Here is a 13182-nt window from a genome sequence, read left to right on the forward strand (position 1 = left end):
TCCTCCTCGCGGCCGCGGGATTCCTGTCTCCGCGTTTTCGGGCCGCCCCTTCACACCCGCCGCCGGAGCGGGACGGCGTGAGAGGGAGCGAGCGAGCAGCGAGCGAGGCGGCGCGGATGTGCCCCGGCTCCCGCGGCGGCAGCGGCGGCGGATGCTCGGCGGCGCGGCGGCTGCCCCGCAGCGCAGGAGCCCCGCGCAGGGAGCGAGCGAGGCGATGAGCCGCCCGCCGGCGGCCGCCCGCGAGTGACGGCGGCGGGCAAGGAGCGGCGGCGGCCAGGAGGAGAAGGACGAGGACGAGGAGGAGGAGGAGGGCAGCGATCCCCGCCAGTGCCCGCGGGAGCCCGGGAGAGCTCCGGCCGAGGGCTCGGCCATGCCGTTCGCCAAGCGGACCGTGGAGCCGCAGCGGCTGTGCCGGCGGCAGCCCGCCGCCTCCGTGCTGGAGGAGAGCTGGGGCGCGGAGCCGCCGCCGCCGCCGCGGGACTCGCCGCCGGAGGAATCGGGAACGGCGGGCGAGGGCGCCGAGGCGGCTGGCGGCGGGGAGAGGGAGGCGGCAGCGGTGCTGATGGTGCTGGACCTCTGCTCGGTCAGCAACGTAGCCCTGTCGCGGATCCTCCGACAGCTCTCCGACGTGGCCCGGCACGCCTGCACCCTTTTCCAGGAGGTCGAGGCTGACATCCAGGGTACCCACCGCCGCGTACGGGCGCTGCACGGCCGCATCGCCGGCCTCCAGGGAGCCGTGCGCGGCCTCGACCCCAAGCAGGAGGCAGTGCGTAAGTAGCGCGGAATGCGGGATGGATGGATGGGGAGCACCGCGGGATGGATGGAGCGCACCGCAGCGCGGGGCTCCGGCGGGGAGAGCCTCCCCTGGCCACCTGCCGTGCGAAGTTTGGGGCAGAGCCGGTGGGAAAGGAGCCCCGGCGGGGCAGCAGAGCGGGAAGGGAACGGGCGGGCGCGGGTCGGGTCGGGTCGGGTCTGCGGGCGCCGCTGGGCGCCGCGGCGATGCCGGCGGGAGGGATGATGTCAGTGGTTTGTGCCTTACGTAAGGAACTGGCTGGCGGGGCTCTCGGGACGCATCTTCTGCAGCCAAGGGTTTGGCCAGGGAGGGGGACGAGGTCTGTCAGCTGGGCGCCGGGAATGATGGAGATGATCCGCCGCACTCGGGCATATTTGGGTTTTCTCCCTTTGCCGGCCTGTCTCCCTTCCCCGGCAGATATCTTCCCCTTACAAGTGTCTCTGAATTCCCGATCGAACGCTCTTAAGTAGAAATAATAAAATTGCTTCGTCGTTACCTAACTGTCGGGGCCATAAAATGAGGGAAGTTTGGCTAATGACTTCTTTCTGTTTAAAGAGTGGCCCTGAAGAGTGAAGAGGGGAGGGTGGAGGAGGGGGAGGAGGATAAAGATCAAGGCATTATACAACTTGTGTTATGAGCAGTGCTTGAATCCTGTTTCTTCTCCACCCAAACTATAAAAGCAGTGAAAAGCTCTGTAGTCGTAACAGCTGCTGATTTCTGCTGAATATGGCTCGTGTTCACAGCAGTGTAATGATTTTGTACTCTCGCTGGTGCATCCGCTTCCCGAGTACTTGTGGATACGTGGGGTTTTTGATAGATAGGGCTGTGGGTTGGAAGTCTGGAGTAGCAGAGATTGGTATTGGTTCTGACCATTCAGTATCTGTTTCGGGAAAAGCAGTGGCTTGAAAGGAGAATTTGGCTTAGTTTTTGCCTTTTGCTGTACCCCTCTAAATCCTGAGTAGCTCCGCTAAGTACAGCAAAGTGATTTTACACCAGTATAAGCAAGACCATGCCCTCCTCTAGGTGTTTTTCATAAATATGCCATTTAAAAATTTGTGCTTTGGATTTCCTCCCCTTTGGAGCATTGTGGAATATACGTAATTCTTGTAGGATCAATGAAGCTGTCCTGATTAACAGAATCAAGCTTTAAGAATTCAGCGGTATTTAAGCTGCATACTCAGCATCTGTACAGTGGCAGTGACTTTGCTGGGGATGTATTAATGTGCATCAACCACAGATGAGACCAAAATGAGGGAGATTTTTTGTGGTTTCAGCATGAGTGTAATCAGAGTAGAGTGCTGGGCTGTGATTGGAAACTGCAGTGAGAAGGAGGCTTGGCTGGGCTCGTGAGGGAACTGTCTGAGGAAATGAAACTCCTCGTATCACATTCTCATCTTTTGAGCTGAGTCTTTTGAGCTGAGTAAGTGTGGGTATATACTAATGTAAGTGAGAGCAGAGCTTAGCTGTTCTAATCTGTATGGCTTTTTTCTTTCTGGATTGTGCAAGTGCAGCTTGTTTGCAAATCACAGAGCAAAATCTTGATATTACAGCACAGTTATGTCATCTGCTTAATTAGAGAGTCTGGCTTTATCCCTGTGATGATAATTTTTTTTAGTGTTTGGTTTTCTTTTAAATCCTTCTCTCTTTAAGAGGGGAGAAATTTTTGGCCATGATCTTCCCTGTGTTTGCCAGCTGTTCCTCCTTCATCTTGTGTACAGCACAGTGCCACTGATAGATCTGCAGATGTCCCTAGGTCTGGCCAGGCAAGGGATCCTCCACAACACTGGCTTTGCCTCCACCCATCCTCCTGTAGGTGTGTGTCTTGCCTGCAGCTGTGCAGCTGCTCAGAGCACACCTCCCTGTCCTCATCACCTCTCTCCATGCACACTGTACCACATCTTCCCTGGAGGTGAAAGCCTCAGTACAATCCAATGTACACAAACAGTCAACTTCTTTGCCTCTTCTGGCTGCTTTTATTCCCCCTCCAGTGTTGGATCAGCAGAGCTGCATTTACACAGTGCTGCATCTGAACATCTCAGCTGAGACCCAGAGCTGAACAGCACCACTGTACACGTTATCTCCTCACATTCCCCCAAAATCCATACGCACCCACAGCAATGCTCCCTCTGTCCTGCAGACCGCTCACTGTTCCCCAGGACAGATAAAAGTGCCTGGCTGGAAGCTGCCCATCTTCCCTGGAGTGTATAATGACAGTGTGCTTGCTCCTCTCTGGGCTGACGCCTCCTTCTTCATTATTACTTTCAGCAAGACTATGCTAATGTTTGTTTTATGCATGAAGTGCCTACATAATTCACTCCTGAAAGTATTACACTCAAGTTACTACACCCAGTTGTGTTTTGAAACCAAGAGAGCAATCTCAGGTGGTCACAGATCTGCCCAGGACCTGATCAGCATCACATTAAGGCATACTGATTTCTATCTCCTGTGGTGAGCGTGGAAATGATGGGATGGCCTCAGGGCTATCTTTTAGCTGTCCAGCCCAAATGACACATCTAAGAATAATTCAGAACTGGCTGGAGGTTTGAACTCACAACCACAAGGAACAAGCTGGTGACAGTCATGCAGCCACCCCACCCATGGCATGACTGTAATGGCTGCATTGAATTTATTGCATGTTAGGAGCCTGGAGGGGCTGGGCTTATTGGTGCATTGATTGAAACACCGTGTACTGGGATGTTAACACCAGGACAGTGCAGCCCAACCACAAGTTTTTCAAATATTCAGTTTAAAACTACTAGCCTATCTTGCCACAGTGAGACAATCTTCATATTCCAACTTCAAATGTAGTACAGTGATTTGAGAATAATGCTACTGAACACACCCCACATACTGAGCTGTGGCAATGGATGGCCTTTTTCTCCAGGCCTCATAAGCCAGATGTATTCTGAGATTCCCCTGTGGACACTTAGAAAAAGGAAATTATGGGCTAATGCCATCTCAAGAGCTATTGGAGCCAGTGGTTAGAGGGGCATTCCTTGCCCAGAATGCCATTCCTTGGCAATTGCAGAGATGATACCAAGGGGAAGGGGAGCAGGAAAGGAGTTATCTTGAAAGTAGCATATAATACAGTTTTGCATAATAATGTTGTAAATTATACTGAAAATTATGTATCATTATATTAATGCATCTATGTTGGATTCAGGGAATATTAATGAAGAATTAAAATTAATTAAAAATGGCATTTTTCCAGTAATGCTTATCACTACTGCTGTCATTTTCACAAGGCTTTAACATTCTCAGCGCTGTTGCTGTTGCAATGGTGAACATTTGCAAGTATGTGTATACTCTGCTTTAAGAAAATTATTTAAAGTTCTCTACTAAGATACTGGTAAAGGTACTTACCTATGTGTTGCCTTTGTTTTCATCACTGTTTAGTGTGATTGGAAAACTTTGTTAGGCACAATAAAGGGTGGATTCTGGGTAGTTACAAGCAGGTCATCTTCAAAAACTCAAGGTCCCTCACCTCTGCCTCCCCAGATGCTGCTTGTCCTTTCATCTTTCTTTTAAGCCTCTGGCCAGCCAGCATCTTGCAAATATGAATCCTTTCCCATCCTCTGAATATAAGAGAAACAACAGTGAGAAATGCTTTCCTGCTCAGCTCCTGAACTAACTACTTTGCCCTTCTGCCAGTCCACTGCTTTTCATCATGAGCAGTTCCAGGGTCTGCTTCTAAAGCAGAACCACGTAGGAATAACATAATTGTTGTCAGTCTGGATGTTCTGTAGAGTTTTCTTGTTGGCAGTGTGGTACTGCCCAGTTTTATTATTAGACACTTGATTATCTTGGTAATATAGAAACACAGAAATGCTGGACTAGTGTGTTGTAGACTTGAGACTCAGTGCCTCCATGGTTATTTGGAAGGGTGATTTCTCAGTCTAGGGCTCTAGAGATCTGGCAGTTTAAGTGGAATATTGTACTTTACAGAAATTGATGATGTAAGCCAACTTGCTTTCTGAATAATAGGCAACTACCGGGCAGCAGATTTTGAAAGCCCTAGCTAATGAGATCCTTTTTGCACCCTGGCATCCCAGAGAATTCCACACATTCCAGGCTTTTTTTTTTCAAAAGCATCAATGTGTTACCAGTAGCCAATCTTTCTAAAAGCTGTATGGTTTCCAGAAGTTGCCTGCCGTATCTTCATTGCTTTTCCATTCCTGATTTTGCTGTTTGCTAACAGTCAGTGATGCAGCTGCTCCCAAGTGTGGGGATCTCCCGTGTTACTCTGCTCTTCAGAGGCCCTTGGATCTCTACAGTGAGCTCCTCTATAGGATTTTCTCTTTTCCTGAAGTGTCAGTACTGAGATAAAAAAGACAGCTCTCAACTGATTCTTTATAATTTTAGACTCTGCATTAATTTATTCTGTTTGATTGAAGTTGGTTACTGAGAACAGCCTGGCAAGTTTCACTCTTGCTTTTAGTCTCTTTCCTTATGCCTTTTAGGTGGTTTTGTTTTGATTTTGTTTGGTTTGAGGTTTTTGTTGGTGTGGCTTTTAGCCACACTGGTGTAACACTTTTCTGTTTGGGTTTTGAGCACTGCAGGGAAATGTTTAATCCCTTATAAGGTTTTTTGTGTATTTTCTGCCACAGTCCTACCATTTTTACAAAACATATATTGGAGCCAAAGCTCATCAGAAAATGCACCTCCTCTTCCTTGACTTAATGCGCTGAAGTCTCAATTGCTGCTGAAATGTAATCAGGAAATTATCATGCTTCCATCTCAGAATTCAGTTGCATTGTAAGGCCACCCCAGGCTTAGGATTGCTGAGCATCCTTGCAGACATCTTCAGGGAGGTACATAAGACCTTAAGAGTAGATGCAACTTGAAAGAAAAAAAGCATCCATGTTGGGAAGATAAGTGTTGCACTTTATCTCAGCTTCTCGAGAGCCTTGAGATTGAAAGTGCAATTTTCATGGTATGGATTTTCTGTGGTACTGAGGTGCAGCTGTAGATCACCATGGATTGGATATGTTTACACAAAAATATCTCAGATACTGCTGGAGACAAAACAGAAGAGATTCCTAGCTTCCTTCAATTTTGTATTATTGTCCATCTATAGTTAGTGAGTCTAAGTGTGAGCGTAGTTACAATTTTAGAGATGCACACTAATGTAACCTGGGGGACATGAAGCAAGAGGATGTACTCAGGGCTCCTTTTGTACACTGAAATTATATTAATTGGCAAGTCTTTGTTGGGTGCAGAATAAAACCTCCAAAGAAAAGCAGCTGTACACTGGATGTAGTAATCCATCACTTTGAGCTCTGTTTCCTTTACCTGCCCAAATGGAATGACACAACCTCTTCACTTATTGTTTTGGAAAAGGAGAAAGGCTTTTGGCTTTACTTGCCAGGTTTGGTTTCTCGGTGTTGAGCTGGCCACTGTGTGCTCATTTGTGTTACAGAACTCACCTCTCTGGTACACTTGCCTGTAGTTTGCCCATCAGTGTAAATAACCCAAGCTGAGGGTATGGGAATGTTGGAGAATTTCCTCGGTGCATGGTTTCTTCTAAATGCAGAGGATTGATGGCACATTAGCAGAGTGGAAAGGAGAGGGAGGCCAAAGCATGGGCTTTCCTTCTTACCTTTACTGCTGTCAGAACAACAAAGGGACAGAGGAAGAAAAACCTGCTCACTTAAGGATCCCATCCCCAATTTACCTTAACATTGCTAGAGCACCATTAGCTAGAGTACTGTCATTTAGCAGAAAAATGCCTTATCTTTGTTTACAGCATGGTGATAGAATACCTTTAACACAGGAACACAATCATTCAGAGGCTTTGCTTGAGGTATTTTTTCTTCATGCATTTGGTATCTGATAGAAGGTAATGGAATGGAATTTGTCAGGTGGCTTTGGCAGGGATGAAACTTTTTGAAAGCCCAGGTTGTCACTTTTAGTCCTGTTAGCTTGTGGAATGCAGACTCTGGTCTCTTTGCAGATAAAAGCATAGTGTAAAATCCTTTGTTCTGCCAAGGCCAGAGAGATGCTGGGTGGAAAGGCTCTGAGAGCTAAGGGCTCAGGTAGACTCACTGGACTTTGTCTGGCACAGCCTGGTAACAGATGAAGAGCAGAAGGCAGTGGTTTTCCTCCAAAGCCATTCCCTGTTATACAGGTGTGAATCTTCTGAAGTTTTGCTGAGTGTAATTTCTTTGGTCTTCCACTGGTGTAGCTGAGAAAGCCTTAGCCTGTTCTTAGCTCCTTGCTTGTCATTCCACAAATAGTACTTCAGCTAATGTACCAGGGTTGAATGTTTGGGGATTTTGTTGCTAAATGGAGAGCTTGCCAGTCAAAAAAAAACATATCAGAAAACATTCAGTGCTTGATTTCCACCTCACTGCAGCTACACATCTGTGTAATATCATAGTAGTTACTGCAGCTTCTTTCTTGCTCATGCTCAAGAGCCAAGCAAGAGTCTCCGGTGGGTTTATTAGAAATTCTGCTGGAAATGTTTTAGCTCCTTTAAAACCAATAAGGTCTCCTTTACACAGGGAGCAAAACTGCAGAGAAAACAGAACCAGACCTGTAAGAGACATGAACTTACTGTGGATCTAATGGTTTAACAGAAATTCTTCCTACAGCCCCTTTTAAAACTCCATGCTTCTATTTAAAAGCCTTAATAGCATAATGTTTGTGTTCATACAGAAATATAAGATAAATGTTCCAGTGAAATTAATGGAGTCATTCCTGCTTTTGGTTAGTTTCCCTGCTCGTACAGGGGAGATATGGTGCTTAAGAAATAAATGGACTCTGGTAACTTGCTGAGGGCATGGGGAGGTCATTCACCTGTTGATTCAGATGTATAAGAGACGTTAGTTTTCCTTTTTGAAAGATGAAGGGCCTGGAGTGTTTCCAAAAAACTCTTGCACAGTTCTCAAATGTCCTTGGACTGAGGGAAGGACTTGTGGGAAGGACTTGCAGGAAGGAAATATAAATACCCAATTTCAGGGTGCCACTCAGCTGCTGTTCTGAATCAGCACAATCAGGTTTTGTTGGCATTTCTTACATAGGTTTACCTGTTCTGAGGATTGGATTAGGCTGATCTGGCAAAGATGTGCAAAGGTGCAGAAAAAGAGTGAGAACAGTCCTTACTGATCCCTGCCATGAGCCAGTCCCAACCTCTTCTTCTCCATTCAGACAAAAGCAGACTTCTGAAGTGTGTCTGTTTAAAGGCAGCCCCTGGCTCTTCCTCTCTCTAAAGTGGACAGCAAAAGAGATCGGGTGCAGGGGAGCGACAACTGTTTAAAAAAGCCCCTGATCTGACACATTTCCTTCACCCATGTACCTAAATCAAGCAGATACTCCCAGGGAACTCTTAATAGCAATGTTGTGATCTCCAAAGAGGGCAAAAAATAGAGCCAGCCGATGTGAGTAATACATGTGTGTGTTTGAAATGCATTGTTGCAGGGTTGCGTGGTCGCCAGAGTCAGAGAGCTGGGATTTCTCAGAAGCTGCTCTTTCCAATTGCTGGCATCTCCATGTAATCAGAGGCTGACATCAGACTCTCCATTGGAGCTACTTGAGCTATTAGGCTGTGAAGAGCAGAAACTCTCTGTGTTACCCAGTGTGTATGAGGGGGGAAGGTTTTTTTCACTTCCTTTGATGTGTTAGCATCAAGAGAGGGAGTCTTCGCTTCATTCCTAATTGCTTCTTGTCTTTGAATTTATATACCAATATGTAAGTAACTGCAAAGGGAGATAGCAGAATTTATAAAAAGTTCAAAAAGGCAGGGCTTAAAGCATGATTAAAATAAAAGATAGCATAGTGTGTATGCTGTTTTTAGCTGAAATATCTCCCTAGAATTCTTTCCATTTACATTCTCATTATATCTAACTGCTTCTAATGCACTGCTTAGTTTAACAACTGGCATGTTTTTAGGGTAGATTTTATAGTAGATATACACCCACTGTGTTCTTAACTTGAGACTTTAAATTGCAGTATCTGTATTGGACAATCTTTTCTTATACCTTCTTGGCTGAAGGCAGGAAAAAAGCAATACTGATAGGAACCTAATTAAGCCTGTAGTCTTATTATACCAGGAGCTGTGTGCTTGAAATGCTGCTCAATTCAGTGAGTGCTGCCTGGCACTGCCATGTTAAGTCCCAGCAGAGAGTGACATACTTTTTTTTTAATAAGATCACTGTAATTCTTACAAAGCCACCATGGTTTTCTCTTTCTTTTCAGCTGCCAAGGCAGTTGGACTTTGAACTACAGCCACTCAGACCAAATCCCTGAGAAAGTTTGGTGGAGATGCCTTGCAAGTGTGTGCATGTGATTAAGGGGAATGAGCATGTGTTTGTGCTATAAAAATGCACAGAGTCTTCAGGCCTCTGCAGATTTTCCCCCTGCCTTTTCAAAGTGTTTTTTGTTATCTTGACAATGCTTGAACAGACTTTTAAGTTGACCTGGACAGAGAGTGAGCTGGGGAGGAAAAGGTGCTAATCCTTCTTGAAGATGTGTGTATCAGTGGCTACAGAATTGGGTCATTCTTAGGAGCAGAATATGTAAGGTGCACTGAAAAATTCCAGTCTATCCAGAAACTTTGGATTGCTTTAAAGGCAAAACTGGGCTCTCTGTGCATGCTCAATTTTGCCTGATTTTTTTTTTTTTCCCAAAAAGGCATTGCCAAGCATTGTTCTCCTCAGAAGCCTATAACTGTCCATGATTGCAGAAATCAGATCTTCTGGATGATGAAACTCAAGATAGGCAGCAGTTATTCACTGTGATGCTCAGAGGCAAACTATTTTAAGATGCTATACATGTTTCACTGCATCCACTACTTAGTGATCTAGTGATCTATGATAAGGGGTGATTCAATTTTAAGTGAAGCAAGAGATTAATTATGATTTAATGTTCACTATGCAAATCAGAATCAGTCCAAAGAATGGATACTACCCAGTTCCATTTTTTCAGCTTGTAAAGTTCATTTACTTGCAGGAAAAAGAGGGCCTATTCTTGTCATAGGCATGGTCTTTTCTTTGGTGAAGTGGTTTTTGGTTAAGTGTTGTATACAGGAGGAGAGTCAGGAGATGTATCTTAATTAATTTCTAAGAAAACAAATCATATGTCATGGATTGACCACTGACTTTCACATGGCCAGCCTTAACCCTGGAAACTGCATAGCTCTGCACAGCCCAAATTTTTAATGCAAGCTTTTTTTCTTTCTTGTATTTTTTGGGGCGGATGACTTTCTCATACTTATCCAAACCAGCCTCTGACTGGTTCTTGTGCTTCAGGCTGTGCTAAACTCAGCTCCTCTGGCCCTCCTCTACCCCAGCAGTTAAAATCATCACAGAGGCTCCTATCTCAGCACACTGAGGAGATCTCACCTCCCCTCCTGTGTTGACTATTCCTTGCAACAAGTATTGCTGCAGGAGCCTGAGGTCTTGGTCTCTGCATAAAATTGCCTGAAGCCTTGCACATGGTTAGCATGCCAAAAAGATTTCCCCCATAAGTTGGATTATCCTGGCAGCACTGTTTAAGTCTTGCTTCTTATCCAAAACAAGTATTAAGGAATAGCACATTCTGTGTGAATAGCAGGGAAGGAGGTGGGTGTGCCTGGGTATCTCACACCAGCCATTCACGATTTTTATATTTGTTACTCAGCTACAATTTCAACTACATTGCCACAATGTAGAAATCATAAAAGAGGCTGCCAGGTAAAGGAGAGGACAGATTATTCCTACTGCATTTGGAGGAAGGTCTTGTTCTTTATTAGAAACTAGAAAATCCACTGGGGAAGGAATCCCTTATAAATGTTCCAATCTAATAAAAAAAAATGCTCCAGTTGGAGTTCACATTTACTTCAATGTGAAAGTCAGTCTTTGCATGATATAAAAGCTGGAGAAAACTAGGCTTCATTAGTTCCACTGTTTGCAGAACTGGTTGTTCGAATTCCTCTTTCCTCTCCAGAATTGCTGATTATTTCTTTTCAATTTCAGTATTGTTTTTTTTTGAAACTTAAGCCTCGAATGAGTTTCATTTTGTGCCATCCTGTCCTTTACTCCTCTTCTCATGGTGGTTTCACAGGGGCTATACTTTTACTTCTGTCTTAATAGCACAGACACCACCCCCTCACTCCCTTCATGGTGTGAATGAACAGTATTAATTTTTACAACTGTGGTTTATTCTCCATTGATTATCTTTAATGTGGTGCTGTCTTGTTCAGTTAATAAACTACCTGCTAAGATGTAATTATCCCCCTCCCCCAAACATAACCTGCTTTTAATAGATGTTGTAAATGCACTCATTGTGCCTGGCACATTAAAAGCACTGGTTTAAGCTCCTGTACTTTCAAATTGCACTGTGGCTGAAGTGTATTTTGTGGCAATCATTACTCTGCTAATATTCTAAAATAAGTATCACTACTTCTTTATTCTGTAGTATTTTTAGGCCTCTGTTACAGCTGCCACAGGCTTGATATAGCCTTGGTGCCAAGACAGAGGTTGGGTAAGCTCTGCTCTGGACAAAACCCTGCTAAGGGAGACTAGGAGGCTCACCTGAAGGTTTATCATTAATTATAGATCTCTGTTAGCTGATGTGAATCAGTGTCCAGAATGAAGTATGACCTAGGGTATTTACCCAGTTTGTGCTGTAAATATTTTTAGGGACCTCTGTCAACACACACACAATTTAGAGTGTGATTCTCTCTCAGATACAACAATAAAATCATGTGCCTGCAGGCACATATGAAAATGAGCACCTGTGTTTGAGAAGTACTGTGTCTGTAAATGAGTGAATGGGTTACAGCTACATTCAGCAGCTATAATGTGACCATTTATGAAATTGTCCAAGTGGAACTTAACACAAATTATTAGTGTAGATTAAAAGTACGTTTCATTTATCTGCTTGTTCTTAAGAACCCAGTAGAATGGCAATTAGTTAAAGAAAATAAGAGGGAACTGCAAAATATCATAGCTCAGGCTGATGATTTCCTTTATGAGTCTTTTTTGGCTTTAGATCTGTCTTGATAAGCAATATCTTGGACTGTGAGACTAAAAAGTTAAAATAAGTAAGCGTGCCCATTTTTGTGCAGACCTTTTTGAACAACAATTGAAATAGGTTTTCCTCAGTGAGGAAGAAAAACAAGAAGAGATTCTTCCTCAAAATTCTGTGTTTCACTAGGGGAGGAATAAGTTTGTGTTCACACACACACACACACACACACTATACACACACACATACAGAGAGAAATGCCTATCTAGATAACAGAAGAAGACCAGTGGAAAGATTGGACAAGATCATATTGATCACTGAGATTAGAAAAGCTTGGTAAATGGAAGAGGAAATTTACAGCCACATTAGCAGCAAACTGGTCAAATGAGAGAAAATATTTCTCTCATTACATAGGCAAAATTGAAGGTAATTGATGTATCTTGTTTTTTGCTTGTTTTGAATTTGTATCTTCATCTAAAAGCATCTAATTGTTGAGTTCACTTCTTTCCCATTCCCTCCTTCTCTCAATGGAAGCTTCGTTTGGACTCAGAAATTGTAATGTTATTAATGGAAACTCTTCTACTGCGTGTAATGGGTGATCAGAAGTGAGATACATCTTGCTTAGGGTTGTGGGAATTCTGCTGTTTGGTACTTGCATACTTGCAAGAGTAAAGACTTTGCTTTTGAATGAACTGCCCCTGCTGTATTACAGCAAGGGTTGAAAAATAAAATTAAAATGTAGAAAAGCCAAGTTAATGAAATAAAATCTTCCAGGAAAACAGATGGGTAAGTGAAAGGTAAAGTGATGCAGGTCTAGGTCATAGGTTGGACTTTATGATCTCAAAAGGTCTTTTCCCACCTAGTTCATTCTGTGGTTCTGTGACACAGTGTCATTTGCAGATGCACTGAAGGAATGTGCTGTATTTGTTTTCACAAAGAGGTGTCTCCTGTGCATTTGTTCTTTTTGAGACAGTCCAACCTTGGGCTTGTTAAATATGTCTCTACAGAAGTTGGCACATACTGACCTTGTTTGCTGCAGTCTGCTCTTCTGCAGCTTCTTGATTCTAGTGGCGTGAGCCAGATGGACAGAGCCCTAGAGCTGAATGCTGGATAGTATAATTAAGTGCTCTAGTACTGAAGGCTGGAGCTGACTGAGACAAACTTTGGCTGATACTACAATATTTCTTTGTCCAAGTTACATCTCCAGTGTCAAAGTAATTCCTGTTTTTCCTTTCAGTTCATATTCCTTGCGTATGAGGATGCTGAATTATATACCAATATTATTTTCATTGACATAGCACAGAGTTCTTTCTACTACTTTGTGCCCTGATAGCACTACAGGTACATTTTACAAATTTGTAGAGCTTGTGGAAGCTCACCTGAATTTTCCTTTCATATCTGTACAGCCTTCTTTCTGCTATGTTTTGGAGTCATGGTGGTCA

General features: G+C 44.2%; 1 protein-coding gene across 1 annotated transcript in view; it reads left to right on the top strand.

Moving 5' to 3' along the window:
* The first annotated feature begins 370 nt into the window (after positions 1 to 370).
* NHS (NHS actin remodeling regulator) overlaps positions 371 to 13182 on the top strand; it is a 247011-nt gene continuing 234199 nt past the window's right edge. Inside the window, exon 1 of the mRNA XM_058825258.1 lies at positions 371 to 770. Coding sequence (XP_058681241.1) covers positions 371 to 770 — 400 coding nt within the window. The remainder of the gene's footprint in view (positions 771 to 13182) is intronic.

Source organism: Ammospiza caudacuta, chromosome 2 (genome assembly GCF_027887145.1).
Source record: "Ammospiza caudacuta isolate bAmmCau1 chromosome 2, bAmmCau1.pri, whole genome shotgun sequence".
Lineage (NCBI taxonomy): Eukaryota > Metazoa > Chordata > Aves > Passeriformes > Passerellidae > Ammospiza > Ammospiza caudacuta.